General features: G+C 42.0%; 1 protein-coding gene across 1 annotated transcript in view; it reads right to left on the bottom strand.

Moving 5' to 3' along the window:
* Positions 1-21,400, bottom strand: part of CACNA1C (calcium voltage-gated channel subunit alpha1 C) — an 833,272-nt gene that overhangs the window by 7,898 nt on the left and 803,974 nt on the right. Inside the window, 9 exon segments of the mRNA XM_043967623.1 lie at positions 1,989-2,330; positions 3,760-3,863; positions 5,355-5,452; positions 6,064-6,105; positions 6,136-6,192; positions 12,923-13,275; positions 14,999-15,133; positions 16,409-16,536; positions 19,168-19,269. Of these exon segments, the coding sequence (XP_043823558.1) occupies positions 1,989-2,330; positions 3,760-3,863; positions 5,355-5,452; positions 6,064-6,105; positions 6,136-6,192; positions 12,923-13,275; positions 14,999-15,133; positions 16,409-16,536; positions 19,168-19,269 (1,361 nt within the window).

Genomic DNA, 21,400 nt, shown 5'->3' with positions numbered 1-21,400 from the left:
GTACCGTGGCAGTGAAGTAGTGTTCTGATGGCCCGTGGCCTTAGGTTAAGCTCCTGGGGACTCTCCTTAGGGATTGGCATCATCAATATATGACCTATGATCATAGACCTAAAGCTGGACCATGCAGACTAGTCCAACCACCTCATTTTGTGGATGAGAAAACTGAGTCCCGAATGAGGTGAATGAATTTGTCTAAGGTTACATAGTTAGTGACCAAGAGAGATGGGATTGTAACCCCGGGCCCTCAAATCCCTCGAATCCCAGAGCTCTTTCCACTGTACTGACTACGGCCAGCCATGGCTACATTTCATATTCCCTTTGTCCCCCAGCCACCTAAGCCAGTAACATCTAGTATTGACTCAATTGTAGTAGAATCACAGACTCATAGAGAATCTCAGAGGTGGAAAGGACTTCAGAGTTTATCTTGTGCCTCCAGAGTAATTCCCTCAAAAACATCTTTCACGAATGATCATCCACTGCCTGGGAAGACCTCCCAGGTGCTGTTCCCTTTCAGATTACCCTTACTCTACTCTGTAGATATCTCAGACAGAACTAGTTATTTACATGTTGTCTTCCCAATTAGAATGTTTCTTGTTGTTGTTGTTTCTCAAACAGTACAGTGTCTAGCACCATAGTAAGCACTTAAAGGCTTGTTGACTGAGATTGACTGGCATGAGGAACTCACTGCCTTTGGAGATAGCCCATTTCACTACTGGACAGCTCTACTGGCTAGACATTTTTCATTATAATGAGTAGAAATCTGCTTCTCTGAAAATTCTGCTTAGGTCTTCCAACAGCACCATGTACAATAAATCAAATCTTTTCCCCATGTGATTGAAGACAGTTATACAATGGCACAGCGAAAAGAGGGCTAGATATATAGAGCCAGAGGACCTGGGTTTGAATTGCACTTCTGCTACTAATTACCTTTATGACACTTCTCTCTTTTTAAAAAATAGTATTTTATGGGGGCAGCTAGGTGGCGCAGTGGATAAAGCACTGGCCGTGGATTCAGGAGTGCCTGATTTCAAATCCAGGCTCAGACACTTGACGCTTACTAGCTGTGTGACCCTGGGCAAGTCACTTAACCTTCATTGCCCTGTCCTGCCCAAATAGTATTCCCCCCCCCCCAATTCTATGTAAAGACAGTTTAAGCATTCATTTTTATAAGATTTCGAGTTTCAAGTTTTTCTCCCTTTCTATCTCTCCCGGTGAGCGTTTTTCCATAGGTTAAATATGTACAATCATGTAAAAATATTTACATATTAGCTTTGGGATGCTTCTCTGAGCTGTTCTCTCAGGTTCCTTCTTGCTCTAAGTATGTGATCCTATGTCTGTGGTATCATGGTTTGGAGAAAGTCTGTTCTAGGTGACTCATGCTGGGAAGAACCTAGTATATTTCCTGAAAACTTGGGAATCAACACACTGGTTCCCAATTCCTAGAAGCCTATTGTAGTTCATGTGATACTTCACAGCTTTGAATGTTTTAGCTAGAGAGGCCATAATCATGAGAAAAAATGATTATTAATAATACTGCAAAGTATTTTGTGCATGTCATCTCACTATGTTCCCAGGTGGCATAATTTGACCTGCAGTTACCTTTAATAACTACTCCCTGTGCTTTGAGAGATGCTTGATTTTACTAAATTTAGGTTTTTTTGCATTTTGTATCAGGGTTCACTTGGTCAGAGTCCTTCAAAATCTGAAAAGCCATCAGTCTTATTATCCAGGATTCCCAGGGAAACTAACTGGTGGACGAACCTACCTTCTATACGGATCAGGGTTCTCAAGTTAATGTGAGGGTCAAGCCTAGTTTGGTTAGGTGAGTTTGTATCCAATTCCATTCGGAAAAGAGCTGATATTCATCATGATATTTGCTTTCCTCCTTTCTCAAGACCCCTGACAAATCTCTTCCATTTCCAGGAGCTGCTGAGAACAGTGCCATGGCTTCTCCCTCCCTTGTTCCCTAAGGGGTTGATGCCACATACCGCTTCAACTAGACTGCTAGCACTGCCATGGAATTGTCTGCCAGCTGCCCCAGACTGGCTGGGCACAGTGAGGGAGACTGGCCGGGCTCTCCGGGAGGTGCTGCCCCTGCTGCCTCCACAGTTGGCATTCTCTGCATACCAGGAGCTGCAGTGGATTGATGGGAAGCTGCTGTTGAGCTTCTCATTGGACTCTGCTCCTTCTAGCCACAGTGTAGGAATGGGCTGTAGGGGCCAGGCTTGGCCATGAGGAGTTGCTGGGGGGGTGGCACTTGGCCTGGGGAATGTGGTGTTTGGAGAATGGCTTCTCTGAAGGAGAGGGCTGAGGCCTGTCACTGCCAATGCCTGCAGACACAAAGGATGCAATTATGGTCAGCAATGAAGACAGGAGATCATGGACCCCTTTTTCTACCAGTGGAGGTGATGGAAGACCCCAAAATGAGATGCTAATACTGTTCCACCTCCCTGAAATGCCCACCTAGCCAAGATCGTCTCTCCTCCTCCCTCACCCATGCCAGCCTGAAGGGATCTCTCTTTCCTCTGAACTCCTGAGGAAGTTATCTGTACCACTCATCTGTCAATTAATGAGGAACTCTACCATTGCTGCTCTGCATTGTTATAGAAGCCTCATTTAACTTTTTACTTGTTCATGTCCCAAACCAAATGCTTGAATGCCCATGAAGAGTAGTTCAGTCCTTATGATGGATGATCTATGGCAACAGAGGGAGAGAACTGGCCCCAAGTCCTGGACCACTGACCTTTGTCCGCAGAAAGAAAGCTGCTACTGGCATGTCAGAGCCTCAACAATGAGGCTGCTGTTGACCTTTCTCATACTGATTTCCTATTGCTTCTCTTCACAACCTCTCTACCCAAACTGGACCATTATATACATAGCTCAATACTCCATTTCCTGCCTATGTATATTTGCATAAAGCTATTCCTCATCCCTGGAATGCATTCCCTCCTTATTGCTCTTCATAAGCCTTATCTTTCTTCAAAGTTCAACTCAGGCCTCATCTCTGAGGAGGCTTCTTCTGATCCCTCTTTGACTTCCCTCATTCTATACTTCTCTTCTTCTTACAACATCAGTTCCTTCAGGATGGGGTTATTTTGTTATCCTTCTTAATAAGGGGAGGCTTGATAGAAGTTGTTGAATTGCATTGTTACCTGGGTCTCCACCAAGGGAAGCTGCACTCTTTACCAGGGCTCCCACCTACTTAGGGAGAATTGGTGGCCCTACTCTAAGCATTTTCTTATGGCAGCTCTTCCTCAGGTCTTAACAGCTTGAGGGGCTCTGGAAACTTGGGGAAAGCTTCACCATTACAGTTTCTCAATAATAAGAATTCACACTTCTACAGTACTTTAAAATTTACAAAGAACATGCCTCACAACAGTTACTACTGTACCTGATGCATAGTAGGCACTTAGTAAATACTTATTGACTGACTAATATTAGTGCAAATATTATCCTCATTTTACAGATGAGGAAAGTGGGGTTTATAGAGGTGAGGTGACGCCTAAGTTTATACAGGTTGTGTCACGGCCAAGATTAGAGCACAGGCATCCTAACCCTAGCTGGGTCTACCAGTCTATCTTGATGCTGTCTCTCTAGAGCATCCCCTGCCTTCACCACTCTTGCAGAAGTATGAATAAAGTTGCGTAGGTATGAGCTTGTAGAGACACTGACAAAGGGTTTCATGCCCCAAGGAATTGCTCAGCCTGGTCTTTGGGGCTCCTTAGCCCCAGTGGTCAGTGATTTTTTAAGAATGGTTACCTGGTGATGAACCAGATGCAAAGGCAGCACTGTCTTCTGAGAGATGTCTCCCCCTTGGTTCTTTTGTCTCTTTAGACATTCCAAATGGAAGGAGGCTCTCCGACCTGCAATGCCAATCCCAATGAACAAGAGTCAGAGTTTTATCATCCCAGAACTTCTTGGTGGCTTGCAAGATATTCCACGTCTTTCTGGAAAGCATAAGGGGAGCCAGTGATGGCTGATTGCTAAGCACCGCCTCTTCTCCCACCCTTAGCCCTGATGCTTAGTGACATTTTGTAGAATGTCCTTAAATCTCAAAGTCCCATCCCTCACAAGTCTTGTCCCTGGAAGCTCTGCCCAATGGTTCAAACTTGGGAGTTTGCCTAATTTCTGTCGTGGAGTGTCTGACTGATTAGAATCTTTTCCCAGCTAGCCCATAGTGCCTTGGGTAGTATCATCTTGGGATCCCAGGGAGGAGGACTGGATTACACACAACCTGAAGTAGACAGAAAAAAAGTGGAAAGCCTTTTTATATTAGTACATTTGAAGACATGAAAAAAGGGATTTGTTTAGGCCTAATTTTTCAGTTATATTTTATAGAACAATGTAGTTTCATAAATATGAGCAGGTTTCTGGAAGAAAATTTCCCCTTTTAAAACTGTAAGTATAAAATTATGTATACATTAAAAGTAGTTAGGGGCAGCAAATTTCTAGTATGAAAATAAACTTAACTACTTAATTTTGTTTCCAAATTCCCAGTTCCTTCTTTATATCTGGGATATTCTCTTCCCTTGGGCCAACATCTTGTCAATATATTTCAAGCTCAGAGGTTTCTGTGGCTCAAAGTTGTTCTGTGGCTAAATTAGTTTAGAAAACTATTCTCGGGGCAGCTGGGTGGTGCAGTGGATAGAGCACCGGCCCTGGAGTCAGGAGTACCTGAGTTCAAATCTGGCCTCAGACACTTAACACTTACTAGCTGTGTGACCCTGGACAAGTCACTTAACCCCAATTGCCTCACTAAAAAAAAAGAAAAAGAAAAAGAAAAAGAAAAAGAAAAAGAAAACTATTCTCATTTAACTCACCCAAAGTTACCAACTTTTTTTTTGTTTTGTTTTGTTTTTTGTGGGGCAATGAGGGTTAAGTTACTTGCCCAGGGTCACATAGCTAGTAAGTGTCAAGTGTCTGAGGCTGGATTTGAACTCATGTCTTCCTGAATCCAGGGCCGGTGCTTTATACACTACCATCTAGCTGTCCCCGGTATCAACTTTTTAACTTCTCTATACCATCCTTCTCTATCCTTCAAGCTAATTTTTTTTTTTTGAGGCAATTGGGGTTAAGTGACTTGCCCAGGGTCACACAGCTAGTAAGTGTTAAGCGTCTTTGGCTGGATTTGAACTCAGGTACTCCTGAATCCAGGGTTGGTGCTCTATCCACTGTGCCACCTAGCTGCCCCCTTCAAGCTACTTTTACATATATGATCTTGTATTTTAAGGAATGGGGGAGGCAAGGAATAAAGCTGTTGGGGCTCCTGGGATAGTTCCACACATCAGGTCACCTGTTAACAGGACCTTTGGGGAGGTCTGGCCACAACAAGGGGAGGAGGTATGATGAGTTACCTAGGGAGGAAGAATGGAGGAATCCTCTCTTCACCGATTGCCTGGTTTTGTCTTCTGGTGGTGTCAGCTGTCTATTCTCATCATCCTGATAGGAAAGCCTGGAACAAAGAAAACTCAGGGTTTGATTGCAGAGGCCAAGTCATACTATTTCCCACAATGAATTATGTGCACAGGGTCAGAAAGCCCTAGAGGGCAATCTGTCAGGGAATTTGTTCTTTGTGTACTTTTTCAGAAGGAAGAAGGGAGTAGAGATGAGTTGCTAACAGTGGAAACTTTGTCTTGTTCTGCTTGGTAGGGGCTCTCAAACATGTTTTTGCCACTTAACTCACCTTGGGGTCCGTGTCCCATTATAGAGCAATCTGGTCAAGTAGTGACCCTGATTACCCCATCAACCTTGTCTTCAAAAGCCTGACTGGCCTATAGGATACACGAGCTTCTCAGGAAAGCAAGGATAAGCTCTAGTTGTCCTAGCAATCTCCACCCACTCCTTGCTCACCAGGACCTCGCTGTTGAGTAGTACATTGTGCTATCGAACCAGCACAGATGTGCTACAGTAGGTCATCCCCTTCTACAACTTGTCCCAATTAAACTGGGCAACAGCACAGAAGGTTTTGGGAGTCTTTGACCCCCTTGACCTTTCATTCCTAAGCTGAACTTTTCTCTGACTTGAGCTGATCCCACCATTTTGGGCAAAGGACCACTGGCTCACATCTCAGTGAGATCAACTGGCTCGCCTGCTGTATTCTGTGTCCTCAGTCACATGCCTTCATAGGTCTTGCTGGGGGCGGGCCTCCTCTGGGGCACCACCACAGCTATCCGGCTGTCCCGGGAGTGGGACCTATGGAGACAGAAAACAAGATGCAATCAGGAAGATGCCAATCCCTGGCTGATATCTGCACTAGAATAAAGAAAGACATTTCTACTGTGATATTACTGTCCCATATTAAATTAGCATTTGAGACACAGAACATGGAATCTAGAAAGTCATGTTGTAGAAAGAGCCCTGGATTGTAGTCAGAATCCCAGGTTCCTGTCCTCATTCTATCACTTAATCATCATGTGATACTGATCTAGTTATTTTACTTTTCTATTCCTCAATTCCTCTTTTTTTTTTTTTTTTTGGTGAGGTAATTGGGATCACACAGCTAGTTAAGTGTCAAGTGCCTGAGTTCAAATTTGAACTCAGGTCCTCCTGACTCCAGAGCCAGTGCTCTATCTACTGTGCCACCTAGCTGCCCTTTGTTCCTCCCTTCATAAAATAAGTATGCTAATGCCTGCCCTATCTACCTTCTACAGTTTTAATGGATAGAAGAGTCGATGTGAAAAGGCTTTACAAGGTCAAACAAGATTTGAGAACCCAAGCACAGGGCTCTAAGAAGATCATCAGCTTCTATTTCTGATCCTCCTTCCTGCAGGTCAGGGGCAAGAAATGTTCCTCCTCTCTGCATATCTGGGCATAGCCAAATGACTGGAGACTCCTCTAACTGTATATTATTACCCTGGAGGTAGAAGCAACTTGGCAAAAGGTTTAAATGAGGAACAAGGAGCTAAGTTGGAGTTCTCTGCGTATTGAGAAAAAGGTTAACACTATCCTTGAGAATTCTCTGAGTCTTCCTCTGTGTTTTTTTTTTTTTTTTTTGTTAAATACAGAGACAAAGCACAGTATTGTGGATAGAGAGTTGGTCTTGAAGCCAAGAACACCTGGGTTAAATTCCTGCTTCTGATGCATATTGGCTATATGAACCTGGGCAAATCACAGTTAGGTGGTGCTAGGCCTGGAGTCAGGAAGAATTGAGTTCAAATCCAGTCTCAGACACTTACTACCTGGTTGGCCTTAGGCAAAGTCACTTAATCTTTGTTTACTGCTATTTTTTCAATTGTAATGATTAGTTCAAATGATGAAAAAATTCCCCGCACTAGATATTATTCTCATTTTCATCCTACAGATATCTTTAGTATCTGTCTCACAAAGTGATTGTAAGACTTAAGTGAGATAATGTATATAAATGTGAGTTATTTATTGGTCTTATCATGCCCATATTCTAGATGAAGAAACAGAGGTTTGGAGAAATTATGTGATTTTCCAGGGTCAAACAATAAGTGTCATACTTGTGATTAGAGCCCAGATCTCTCCCAACTCCTTGTCCAATGCTCTTGACACTCTACCAACATGGAGAAATTAGTGGAGTTGGTAATTGTAGCTAGGAAAGACTTGACCCTCTACTCTGTTCTGTAAAGGAAATCTAACCTGAAAGCTTCCCCTAGTAGAGGAACAGGAACGTAAAGGAGGTCTAAGTGCAGAGGGGAAGGGTTTGAAGTAGACAGGCACTTTACACATATTATCTCATTTGATCATCACAACAATCTGGAAGATAGGGACTATTATTATCCCCATCTTATAACTGAAATTGAGGCAGAAAGAGGTTAAGTGAGTTGCCCAGGGCCAGACAGCTTATGTTTGAGGCCATATTTTAACTTCCTGACTCCCGGCCTTGTGCTCTATCTGTTTTGCTACCTAGCTGCCTGAGTGGACATTTTAAAGTCAACAAGGCATACCCAGAACTCAGTCTCTACTTGGTTCCCCAAGCTCCACCCTCCACTCTGATTCCTAACTTCTTTATTTCTGTGTATCATACTCATTACAACCTCAGAGTCATTGCCCACTCTTCTTCAGTCCAAATCAATTACCTAGTCTTGCCAGTTCTACTTCCACAATATATCTTGCAGCTGTCCCCTTCCCTCCACTCACACAACTATTATCCTAGTTCATCCCTTTTCACTTGGACTGCTACATTAGCCTTTTTTAGTAATATTTTATTTTTCCTCCAATTACATATAAAAACAAATTTTAACATATATATTTTTAAATTTTTGAGTTCTATATTCTCTCCCTCTCCCTCCCTGAGACAGTAAGTAAAACTGACATAGGTGATACCTGTGCAATCATGCAAAACATATTTCCATATTAATCATGTTATGAAAGAAAACACATACAAAAATTAATGAAAAAATAAAGTGAAAAAAGTTTGCTTTGATCTGCATTCAGACTCTATCAGTTATTTCTCTGGAGATGGATATTATTTTCTACTGTGAGTCCTTTTGAATTGTCTTGGATCATACAATTGGGAGACTCTCCCTCAGAGCTCTCTGACTGCCCATTCATCCTTTACCCAGGTGCTAAATTGATATTCCTAGAGTATATGTCTTGATGATGTCACTCCTCTGCTCAGTGGCTCTCTATAGCCCATAGGACAAAATATAGACCTTTTTGTTTGTCTTTTAATGCTTTTTAAAATCTGGCTCCAGCCCATTACAGTTCTCATTCAGACATTCATTTCCATCAAATATGGTTCCCCATAACATGACATTCTATTCCTTTCTCTGTACCTTTTCACAGGCTGCCTGCCCCCCACCCCCATACCTGGCATACTTCCCCATCTCACTTCTGCCTTATAGGATACCTACTTAGCTTCCTTCAAAGTTCAGTGCCACCACCCTAGAGGAAGTTTATCTTGATTCCCTATACCCCTACCCAGCCCACTGCTCCCTCTTTAATATGTACAAAATAATACAAATTACTTTGCATATTTTTTGTTTTTACTTATCTGTGTACATGTTGGGGTCTCCTTTGCCCTTTCCACCTCAGAATGTAAGCTTCTTGAGGACAGGGACTGTTTTTCCCCTCCCTTCCCCCAGCATGATATCTGGCACATGGTGGACACTTAATAGCTACTTTTTGTTTGTTTGTTTGTTTGTTTTTTTAGTGAGGCAATTGGGGTTAAGTGACTTGCCCAGGGTCACACAGCTAGTAAGTGTTAAGTGTCTGAGGCCGGATTTGAACTCAGGTACTCCTGACTCCAGGGCCAGTGCTCTATCCACTGCGCCATCTAGCTGCCCCTAATAGCTACTTTTTGGATTGAACTGAATAGTCAAAGAGGGGGAAAGAAGGTATCCCAGGGGTTTTGCTTTTCTTTTTCAATGGATTGGGGAGGGTGGAGGGAAAAGTTTCGGAACAGAAAATGAAATACAACTTGAATTTAAAAAAGAATAGTGGCAGGAATAATAGAAGGGAAGATATGAATGGGAGAGATATTGTAATGGTAAGAATAATAGGGTTAGGGTGGATAGGAGGGTGAAAAAATTAAAGGCAGCACAAAAGTTTATGGGGGATGGAGTGAATGATGGCACCATTGATAGAAAAAGGAGGTCAGAAGGAGGAGTATAGACAACGTGAAGGGTCCTATGAAACAGAGATAATAATACTTGCAGTACTCCCTTCGCAGAATTGTTATAGGGAAAAGTGCTTTGTAATTTTTAAAGTGACACATAAATGTGAAAAATTCTTTTTGTTGTAACTGATTAGTTTTAGGAGTATTGAACACAGTCAAGACAGGCATGATGTCCTAGGTAAAGTTACTTAAACTTGTTTTCTTAAGTTTCCCTTGGTTTTATCTACTAAAAAAAATCTGTTTTCAGTGTTTCAGGTATTCAGTACTTTAGTAGCTCCATGATTTCACTGCTGGGGATGGAGGGAATGATAAAAAATATAAGTCACGTCTTAGCCCTCAATTCATTTAGATTTGATAAACATTTACCATGTTAGGCACTAAGGATATTGTGGACATGAGCTCTGTAATGCTTGCATTAACCGGACAAATATGTCAGTGTCCCTTTTTTTCATAGAGGAACCTGACAATAGAGTAGCGCAATTAGCCAATCAGGAGGACTTCTGATACCCAGGACTGCTTGACATACCAGTGATTCTTTGCAAAGTGAACTTTAGCTGAAGTCAGAGATGTCTACAACTCCTGAAACCAGTCTTGACTAGCTCAAGAGAGAGCAACAGACATCTTGGTTTCTGATTTATCTAAAGAGCTGCAAACATACTGCTTTCTGATTTGTTGTGTTTGGAGATGTCTCCTCTCTGGACCACCACTTCCCTGATGTTGTGATACATCATTTTTCTCCCTTAAAATGCCACCTCCTTAATCATAAACACCTCACCCTTTTCCCATTTCCCTTTGAGCAGTTGAGAAACTATCTGTTCCAGCTTGCAAGCTGCTTCTTCTCAGGCAACAAATACAGTTATAATCTTTGTAAACTGTTATCGGACTCTGGGTCATTCCACATCTCCCTTTTTGGACCTAGGGTTTCTTCCATTTTAGCAGTTCAGAGGAGTTTTTATTTTATCAATATAAATGTGAAAAACATCTACCTCCTTCTTCATAGAACTTATAGTCTAATTATGAGAACTCATATTTTTATGGTAGTTTCAGGTCTACAAACTTTCCTTACAATGTCTGTATGAAGCAGGCAGATGAAATAGTTTGTCTATAGTTATGGGAATTCAGTTAAACTCTTAGGGAGACTTGGCATGTACACAGATGGTATGAGACAGGTTAGAATATGATGGAGGCAGAAGGAAGACAAAGACAAATGATTATAGGAATATTTGAGGAAGGAGAGAATGCTTTCATTTGGCATGTGTGTGTGTGTGTGTGTGTGTGTGTGTGTGTGTGTGTGTGTGTAGGCATCGTCGGGGAGGTGGTGTCTGAGGTGGCCTTTGAAGGAAGAGAAGGATTTTGACTGAGATGGGAAGGAGTGTGTTCTAGATGTGGGAGATGACTTGAAGGAACACCTGTGCTATCCTTATCCATATTTTCCCATAAATTCTCCACTGAGGCTCAACTTCACATGCTGGTGTCATCTCTGTAGTTTTAATTTTAATTTAAAAAATTTTTTGCTTTTTTATTAGTTTTTGCTCTCTTAGGAGGGCACTAATGCATTATTCAGACAAGGTGCCTTTTTAAATAGAATAAGGGATGGACCTGTGATTACATTGGACTCCCCAGTGAGGAAACTCCCTTCACTAATGTAGGTTAGCATCTTCTCTGTGACTTCTAGTCTTATAGAATCACCTAGATTCCTAAGAGGTTGTGACTTGCCCAAGTTCACAAAGACAGTATGTGTCTGTATATTTTTTTGGGGGGCAGGTGAATTTGAAGCCAGACCTCTCTGGCTCTGTATTCATATCACCACATGGTCTTTTGCCTTTATATAAGTGCAAAAAATCAACCAGTTCACTTTAACCCCTGGTCTTCCTTAGATCATCTTCCACAAAAAAAGGTAAAAAATTATAGTCTTAAAACAAAAACAACTCTGTGTGTGTGTGTGCATTGTGTGCATATGTGTTTAGACCAGATGCTGTTGAAGATCCCAGACCATGTGATTATGTGACTATCTCTATGATTAGGTTAAACAGTAGGTAATAAAAAGAGTGAAAAATGGTGCCTTAGATGGAAGCAGTGTAAGACTTCCTTTCCCCAAACAGGGCACGCATCTGGTGGCCTGCAGGATCATTTATAGTTCTTACATTTAATTTATAGTTCTTACATTTATTTTCCCCTGGAACAGAAATCAGGGAAAGGAGCAGAAGAGAGCTGGTCTCTGAAAACTATCTGGTGGACAGACATTATGGTAGTTTGTTGACCCTACTGTCTGTGGGCTGTCTCATCCTGAAAGAATACTAAATAAATATGATATGCAAGTGTGTCTAGGGGGATCCCTCTTTTCTTCTGCCTTTCTTCCTTCTTTCCTTAGGGGATAGGAAGCTGCCAGTATACATCATGCTCTGACTCTCCCAGGTAGTTCCAGAGGTGCACAGCATAGAAGACACCTGCCATCATAACATTCTACATCAATACCTCCTGGTGCCATTAGGGAGCAAGTCAGGAAGGAAGACAACACAGCTAAGACCATTTGGGAAGGGAAAGTCTTATGTATATAAGAGGCAAAATAAGTAGGGTCCCTCTTTTTCTTCTTCTTCTCCTCCTTCCCCATCAGATGCAAGCATTTGTCGGCAGGTACCAAAGTCTTTGAATTCACAACTAAAATACAAATTGTTCTGGGAAAGGTGACACAGGGACAACTTCATACCAAGGTTACTGATAACAGATCCTGGGGAGAGCATGTTCTAACAAAGGATGGGAGCCCTAGGGTCATTGAAATAGAGGAGAAGGGGGTGACTGTGGGAGTAGGAGGGGCAGAAACAGAAAAGGCTTCCCCCTTTATGGAGACACTGACTAGTTCACAGTTTTGCAGAATAAACAATTATTGGGTTTTTGCACAGGTGGGCTTTTGTCCTTATTTTTTTTTTAACAATTGTATAAGATGTCATTTGGGGGTTAGGGGAGCAGGGGAGGGAAAAGGAGCAGCAGTATCATACAGTTTAGCCACTTAAGACTGTCCAGTAGCTTGACATTATGGGGAATTCCTTATATGTGGTGAAGAGGTTTTACTGCTCCAAGAATGTCTGCCATGGGAAACAGAGATTCATCATGTCAGGTGTGAGGCCAATATGGTGTCTACCCTCTTCATGACATCCCAGGGTATCATTAGACACACTACAAGCCTAAGGGAAAATGGGCAGACTGTGGGGTTGAATTTTCTGTCTTTGTCTCTTTCTCTCCCTCACCCTCTCCTCCCCTAACTTCCTTGGCTAAGTTCCCACCAGGCCACCTTGCTTAGGCCCCACATACTTCAAACCCAGATCTCTCCACCTGGCTTACCTCCTGGAGGTGAGCTTCCATGCTGTCTCGTGTACCCGGATGGCAGGGGACAAGGGGGTCCCATGGCCCTCCACTGTGCTGACCGTACTGGGGTAACCGGTGGGACAGGGGAAGCGGCCCAGGGCAGTGTTGTTGGCGTTGTTGATGTTGGCATTGGAGCCAGAGGATGAGTAGCTGCTGGGAGTGAATGTGGAGTCCACCAGTTTCTCATGGGATGGTGACTCCGTGTCGCCTTGGCTGTTACCCGCTTTGTTGATATGCAGTGGGCGCTGGGTGGTGAAGGTCTGGGGGAAGGAGCTTCGACCATCGCTTTGGTAGTAGCTGACATGATTGCCAAACAGGCCACCGGCCCTCTGTAAGCAAGACAGGGTAGGAGTTGGGGAGAAGATAATGTTCCCTCAGCTGTCTCCTCCCCCTCCTTTGGAGAAATAATCCTTAATCAGAATCCCAGGAGTGGAAAAATTTTGTCCCCTCTGCCTCTAGGGTTGCCCATACTAGAAGCTAAAATATTCCCCAGAACAGGACCTTATCACCCAGCACAGTGCTTGGCACAGAGTCAATGTTTAATATATGCTTATTGACTCAAAGACCGACTGACTGATTGACATGGTCACTCAAGAGTAGGAGGAACCTACACTTTGTGAAATAACTGGGAGAAATAAAAGGGACAGAATTAAAGGGACCGAAGTTAGAAGCTAACATCCCAATAATTCCAAAAATTGTCTAGGAATTTAAAAAATTAACCCTTTAAAGATGGGGATGACTTTCAGGCTTGGATTTGCAAAGTATTCCCAGATGGTCTGCTTGAATATGAATCAGCTTTTAGTTGGACCCTGAGCCAGTGGTGGGCAGTTCATCTTTTCCCTTCCAAGCTAGATCTCAAGAAGGGGTGGGGAAACCAATAGATTCATGCAGTTATAATTTTCCCATCCAGTTTGGGAAGATAATAAAGACCAAGAATCTGCTAGGCCACATTGTTCAGATACAATCTGTCCTTCTCCTAGGAGGCCCCTCAGAGTTAAAGAAATTCAACCAACATTTTCTCTTAATAGTCTTTTCCTGTATTGATAAAGTATAAACTTCTTGAAGGTAGGTCTTGTCTCATTTTTGTCCTTGAATCTCCAGAGCCTGGCATAGTGCCAGGCTTCTCAAATGACTGACTGATTATCCCTAGTGGATGAGTGAGTGGCTATTAACAAGCTGATTACTTTTCTGACACCAGGATGTACAACAGTTTGATGGGAGGGCTTTTTCAACTTGTTGTATTCTAAAGGAAGGGAAATTATATGAGGCCTTGGTAGTATGGTTTCCAGCAGAGATATATTTCCCTAAGTCAATTTGCTTTTGATTGAGGAGAGAAGGGAAGGAAGGGAGTTGGGGCACAGTAAAAAGAACATGGAACTTGGAGTTGAAACTTGGTTTGAAAGCCAGCTCTGCTGCTTATTGCCTATGTGACCCTGGACAAGTCACTTACATTTTCTGGGCCTCAGTTTCCTCATATGTAAAATGAAGGAGGTAGAATCAGTTATCTCTAAGGTCCCTTCAAGCTTAAAATCTATAAACCTATTTATGAGCCTACAAGAGTTGGGGGAAGGGGAGAGAGAGAGAGAGAGAGAGAGAGAGAGAGAGAGATGGGAAGATGATGATGACGAAACAATAGTCTCCTCAAACTGAAGAAGGACCTCTCCTACCTCCCTCCTAAGTTCTTGCCATCTCTCTGGGGCTGAGGCTTTTGGCAAGGAGTCCTGACACAAATACAGTCAGAGAGCTCTTCTCTGCTATAGAGAGATCCTGCTTGAAAGGTCCACTTCCAAGTGCAGAGGAAGAAATCCGTTCCCTGAATGGGGAACACTCCTTCCAATCTGGTAGTTGACTCTTTCTTCCCCTCCCTCCTGCTGCACTGCTGGTATAGCTTGGAGTCAGAGCGGGAGCAGAGGGTGGGTGGAGTAGATGAGGAAAAGGATGGGAAGTAGAATAATGAGAGTTCAACACACAGCAAATCAGGCCTATCCAGTTGATTTTTTTTCTCTGTCCACTTTTTAAAAAATGGTACTGGTGAGTCAGGCATCTACCTACCCTAAAGATGTCATCTTCAGAGGCAGCAGAAACAGCTTCCTTCATAGCCTTGTCCATCTCCTCCTCAGCTGTCAGGTCCCCAGAGATGGCCCGTCGAATCTCTGGTCCAATGTCATGCAGTGTACGAAGACCAGCCTAGAATACAGCCAAGTGGTGTGAAGACCTTCTTTTCTCCATGTCACAGCCTCTCACATCCAGGTTATATCAAGCCAGCAGTTGCCCTATTACCTGGACTCCACCCTTGATGAAACCACATCTACTGCTTCTCTGTTTAGCAAGTGATCTGTGCGTACCTGTTTGTATTGAACTATATCTGTCTGTATCCTTTCTTTTATCAGCTTGTGATCACATTGAAAGTAGCACCTAGTACAGTGTGGGAACTTCACTGAGGTTAAATGATCTGCTATGAACTCTAGTCCAGATGTACAGCCAGCAGACCTGTGGAGGGGAGAGAGCCCTCTCTCCCCAAGTCTCTTTAGTATAGCTGTTGACTGATAGTTTCTATAGTGTATAGTGAGGTGAGGTACCTATAAAAGTGGCATCATAGAAAAATGGGGATATCCATATCATCTTTGGGATATCCCATATCCTAGGATGAGCATGATTCCTTCTGGTGCATTCAGAGGGTGAGAGGAAGGTGGCATGTCAATCTTTTTTTTTTTTTTTTTTTTTTTTTTTTTTAGTGAGGCAATTGGGGTTAAGTGACTTGCCCAGGGTCACACAGCTAGTAAGTGTTAAGTGTCTGAGGCCGGATTTGAACTCAGGTACTCCTGACTCCAGGACCAGTGCTCTATCCACTGCGCCACCTAGCTGCCCCAGCATGTCAATCTTTAGAGAACTTGGAGATTAAAGGCAAGCTTTCAGAGGGTTTGGAAACCTCTGATGGCTTCACTCTGTAGGGCTGATCTTGAACCCATGGGCAACAGAATCATGTTTAACGAGTGAGAAGAATGTGTATGAGGAAGAGGATATCAAGTCTGATGAGTGTGCTCATTCTTCTCTTTAGCCCAGAAGCTCTTAATTTTTGGGATCCCACTTAGAATCCATGGGTAGATTTCAAGAGTCCATGAACTGGGATAGGATATTAAATTACATTTTAATTTTTTATCAGCTTTTATCTAAAATTTAGCATTTCCTTCAATTATGATTTTATTTGTGGGTTTTTTTTTTGTGGGGCACTGAGGGTTAAGTGACTTGCCCAGGGTCACACAGCTAGTGCCAGATTTTAACTCAGGTCCTCCTGAATCCAGGGTCAGTGCTTTATCCATTGTGTCACCTAGCTGCTCCCTCAATTATGATTTTTAAAAAACCACCATTATTCTGAGAAGAGGTCCATAGGCTTGTTTTCCCCAGACTGGCAAAAGGGTCCATGACACACAGAACAGTAGAGTCCCTGCTCCAGCTTCTCACCTGTAGAGATAATGCATTCCTCTGGGAAGGCTTGCCCACTAGCCCTTGTTCTTTGCGCTTCTTAAATTTTCGGAAATATTCTTGGATTAGGAAGGTGGCGTAGAACTTCCCAACAGTCACTTCATCATCTGAGAGGGTTGTGTAGTACCAGGAGAGGAAGGTTTGGGAGGAAGCAAAGTTAGCATGGGCAGCAAGGAATGTAATTTCATGTTTACTATTGGTAATTCCTGCTTAATTCTCATTAAGTTCCAAACTCCCAGAAAGTTGAAAGGGACCTCAATCTGGTCTCACTCAGTGAATGAGGCCCATGGGGGTTAAGTGAAGAGCCCAAGGAAACACTTTGGGATTTCAAGAAGGGAGTAAAAGGAAGGGAAAGACAGGAGCCTAGACCTGACTGCCTTTTCTCCCTCCTCTGAGCTTAAGTTCTATTTTCTAACTGGAAAGTGAGTTTTCCTACCATTAAACTGAAACTACATCCTCCAGAGTTACCAATACTCCTTTTTTTCAATCAATAAGCATTTATTAAGCATCAATTATGTACTAGGCTCTAAGCTAGGTGCTGCAGATACAAAGAAATGAAATGATCCATACCTCCAGGATTTATGTTACATTCTGTTTGGGAGGTGGTGGTGGTGGTGATATGTGTATGTGTGTATACATACATATAAATATGTATATATAATATAATATTTTATATATTACATACACACATGTGTGTATATGTAGGAATAAGATACCTATATATAGTACAAATTATAATACACATATATATATATGTATGTGTATATGTGTGTGTATATATATATATATATGGGGGGGAATTTGGATAGCTTTTTTTTTTTTTTTGGTGAGGCAATTGGGGTTAAGTGACTTGCCCAGGGTCACACAGCTAGTAAGTTAGTATTTAGGGTCTGAGGCCGAATTTGAACTCAGGTCCTCCTGAATCCAGGGCCGGTGCTCTATCTACCGCACCACCTAGATACCCTTGGATAGCTTTTATATAGGAGATAGCACTTGTACTGATCCTTGAAGGAATCAAGGAATTGTATAAGGCAAAGGTGAGGAAGAAGCACATTTCTGGCCTGGAGGACAGCTTAGGCAAAGGCTTGGTGACAACAGAAGAAATATTACAAGGAACAACCAACAGGGACAGTTGGCTGGGACTGTATAAAGGGGAATTATGCAATGAGCTTGAAAAAGGAGACTAGAACCATGTTGTTAAAGGTCTTGACTGTCAAACCGTGGAGTTTTAATTTTATTCTAGAGGCAATAGGGAATTTGCTAAGCTTCTTGAGCAGCAGAGCCAACAGTTTGGATTTGTGCTTTGGCAGCCATGTGAAGGATGGAGAGGCAATGCAAGAGACTGGAGACTGGAAGAATAATTAGGAATTTATGGCAATTGTCCAGGTGGAAGGTGATGAGAGCCTGAACAAGGGTGGTGACTGACTGTATGGGAAATAGACAGATATGACATGGGGAAGAAGAATCTACAAGACTTGGCAACTGATTACATATGAGGTGTGAGGAAGAGGGAAGAGTTGAGGATGATTCTGAGGTTGCCAACCTGAGTGACTAGAAAAGTAGTGTTGTCCTCAACAAATATAAGGAATTTAGGAACAGGGAGGGATTGAGGGTGGAGACGAAGAATTAGTTTTGTTTTGGACATGCTGAATTTGAGATGCCTATGGGACATATAGTTAGAAATCTCTAATTGGTGATGTGGGATTGGAGATCAGGAGAGAGACTAGGACTGGATATATAGATCTTTGAAGAATGCAAGGGTTACCTACTGTGGAAAGCAAAGTCAGTTCTTCCAGTTGTTACAGTGCCCTTTTCACCAGAAAAAATTATGTATTTACTTTGTATATATGTTGTATTTATTTATTTGTGTATCTGCTATTTCTCTATTATTTAGATGTGCCTGGCACACAATGGATGTTTGATAAATTCTTGCTGGATGAATGAATCAAGTCCCCTAGACACCCAAGATCAGATACAATGTATTAATTCCATATTTGAGGGATGGGTTAGGCAACTGAGAACCCTGCACTGCATCCCATCCCCTGCCCTGGCCCCCAGTCAGGTTCCTAAGAGAAAAACTTAAGTGCCTTCCCTTCTCTAGGCACACCCCTTCACCAAGAGACTAAGGAAGGGGGGAGATTTTCAGTCTAAAGCTGGTGAGATCTGGATGACCTTTCCTGCTTCCCAACTTTTCTACAAGCAGAGCTCATAGATGCTAAAGTGATGGTACCTTTATCTGCTACATTCTTAAAGGAACATCATTCCCACTCCCAAATAAGAAGGCCATTAAAAATTCTGCCCAGGTTATTCTAGGATAAAATAAATTATTCTAGACAAAACAATAATTGAAGTGACTTATTTTTCAGAGTCAAAGTTCCCTAGAAGATAAACAGAGATTTGTCCAGTTTTCTGTGGGAGAACAGTTACTTTGGGGCTTTCACCAGAGTTCTGCTTGCTGCTCCTGTCTAGCATATCTTGGTATAAAGGCATTTGCTTGGCCTGCTCCACAGAGGTACATTGCTCCAGTCTCTTTGAGAGGGCTTGCAAGTCCCACATAAAGGATCTGGAGACACTTTCCCCCTCTTATGATTCCCCAGGTCCATTTGATTCAAGACCAACCAGTTAAGCGTTTTCTTCCTGGGGCTCCAGGGGACATTAGACAAAAGTGGGTATTCAGGAAGAAATACCACTGCAGCCTAGGAGGGAGCAAGGAGGGAGACCCTCAGCAGAACACTTACCGCCAGCTGGGGGAACCACCTGGTCTAGGAGCTTCATGCTAGTCCGTTTCCAGATCTTCTTGATAATTGCTCGCAACTCTTCATTGGCTTGTTCCAGGTTCCCTGAAAGAAGGTTTGATAAAACACTGTCAGCCTGGGGGAGGGCCAGTCTAAACTAGAGGGCTATCTGTGGGATGGGGGCCTCTAGTTTCCACTGAAAACAACTCTAGTAACACTCTAACAGGTCACATGCAGGTATATCTTTCTGTCTTTTCCCTCTCTTTTCTCTTCCTCTGTGCTAGAATTTTTCATCCCCCAACACACACACACACACACACACGGGCGCTACTACTTTTGTTTAGTTGTTTTTCAGTCATGTCTGACTCTCTGTGACCCTATTTGGGGTTTTCTTGGCAAGGATAGTGGAGTGGTTTGCCATTTACTTCTCCAGCTCATTTTACAGATGAGAAAACTAAGGCAAACAGGGGTAAGTGACTTGTCCAGGGTCACATAGCTAGTAAGTGTCTGAGGTCACCTGAGTTCAAATCCAGCCTTATAGGCTTATTTAGCAGCTACCACTATAAAGGGACAGAGGCCATGAAATTTTTCATGAAATATTTCAGAAGGCAAGGAATGTAGGATTAAAACCGAGAATAACCTACCCTGCAAAACTGAGTAAGATCCTAGAAAGAGAAAGTGGATATTTAATAAAATAGAGGACTTTTAAGAATTCCTGATGAAAAGACCAGAGCTAAGTAGAGAATTTGACATCCAAACACAGCCCTCAAGAAAAGCATAAAAAGGTAAATAGGAACAGGAAATCATAGGTGACTAAACAAGGTCACACTATGTACAATAGATAAGCAAATGAGCACAGATTTGTATGAACTGATGCAAAGTCAAGTGAGTAGATCTAGGAGAATAATGTATAGAGTAATAGCAGTATAAAATAACTGACACACATAGGAACCATATGACTACAATTATAAAATCCTCTTCATGCTCATGATGGGAAATGCTTTCCAAATCCAGAGAAAGAACTATGGAGTCTGAACACAAATTGAGGCATACTCTTTTCACTCTCTTTTTGTTTTTTCTTTCTCCTGATTTTCCCCTTTTGCTCTGATTTTTCTTTCACAGCGTGACCAACGTGGAAATATGTTTAACATGATTGTACTGTATAACCTAAATCAGATTGTTGTCTTGGGGAGGGGGGAGGGAAGGGAGGGAAAAATTTGGAACTCAAAATCTTACAAAAATGAATGTTGAAAACTATCTTTACATGTAACTGGGAAAAATAAGATATTATTAAGTGAAAAAAAAAGAAAGATAGGGGCAACACTGCATATCCTGTCAGACATGGTCAATGTAATAGCTGTTTGTGCTTAATTCTTATATTAAATAAGAGCTCAAAGTATCTTTGGAAAGGATGATACAAAAAACCCCAAAATGAATTAAAAAAATACAGTGTGATGATTCATCAATTCATTTGCAAAAAAAAATTAAAATGCTCTTCAAACAAATAAAGATCCTAAATAATTGGAGAAACATTAATTGCTCATATGTAGGCCAAATCAATGTAATAAAAATGGAAATACTAGCTAAATTAATTTACTTATTCAGTGCCACACCAATCAAACTACTAAAGAATTACTTTATAGAGCTAGAAAAAAATAATAAAATTCATCTGGAGGAACAAAAGGTAAAGATGTAATTATCAAAACAATTTAGTCATGGATGAGAAACAGAAAGGTTGATTTCTCCCACTCATATTTCTGTCGCCTCCCAATTTTAGATGCACTGGTTTTGTTTATACAGAAAGTTTTTAGTTTAAGTAATTAAAATTATTAATTTTGCCTCTTATAAATTTCTCTACCTCTTGTTTGGTCATTAACTCTTCCCCTACCCATAGATCTGACAGGACATTTCTTCTATGCTCCATTAATTTGCTTATAACATCACCCTTTATGCCAAAATCATGCACCCATTCTGAGTTCATCTTGGTATACAGTGTGAAATATTGGTCTAAACACAGTTTCTGCCCAACTAACTTTCCAGTTTTTCTAGCAGTTTTTGTCAAATAGTGAGTCCCAGGATGTGGAATCTTTAAGTTTATCAAACAGTAGGTAACTGTGCTCATTTACTTTTGTTTAACCTCTTCTCAGCCTTTGCTGGATCTTCATTCATGTCATACTCAATGATGGTGGGTATCCCCCAAGGCTCAGTTGTGGGCCCTCTTCTCTTTTCCAATCTA

The sequence above is a fragment of the Dromiciops gliroides genome, chromosome 5 (assembly GCF_019393635.1).
Source record: "Dromiciops gliroides isolate mDroGli1 chromosome 5, mDroGli1.pri, whole genome shotgun sequence".
In the NCBI taxonomy this organism is placed as follows: Eukaryota; Metazoa; Chordata; class Mammalia; order Microbiotheria; family Microbiotheriidae; genus Dromiciops; species Dromiciops gliroides.
Note: the sequence above shows the minus strand (reverse complement) of the source record. Positions and strands in the feature narration are given on the sequence as shown.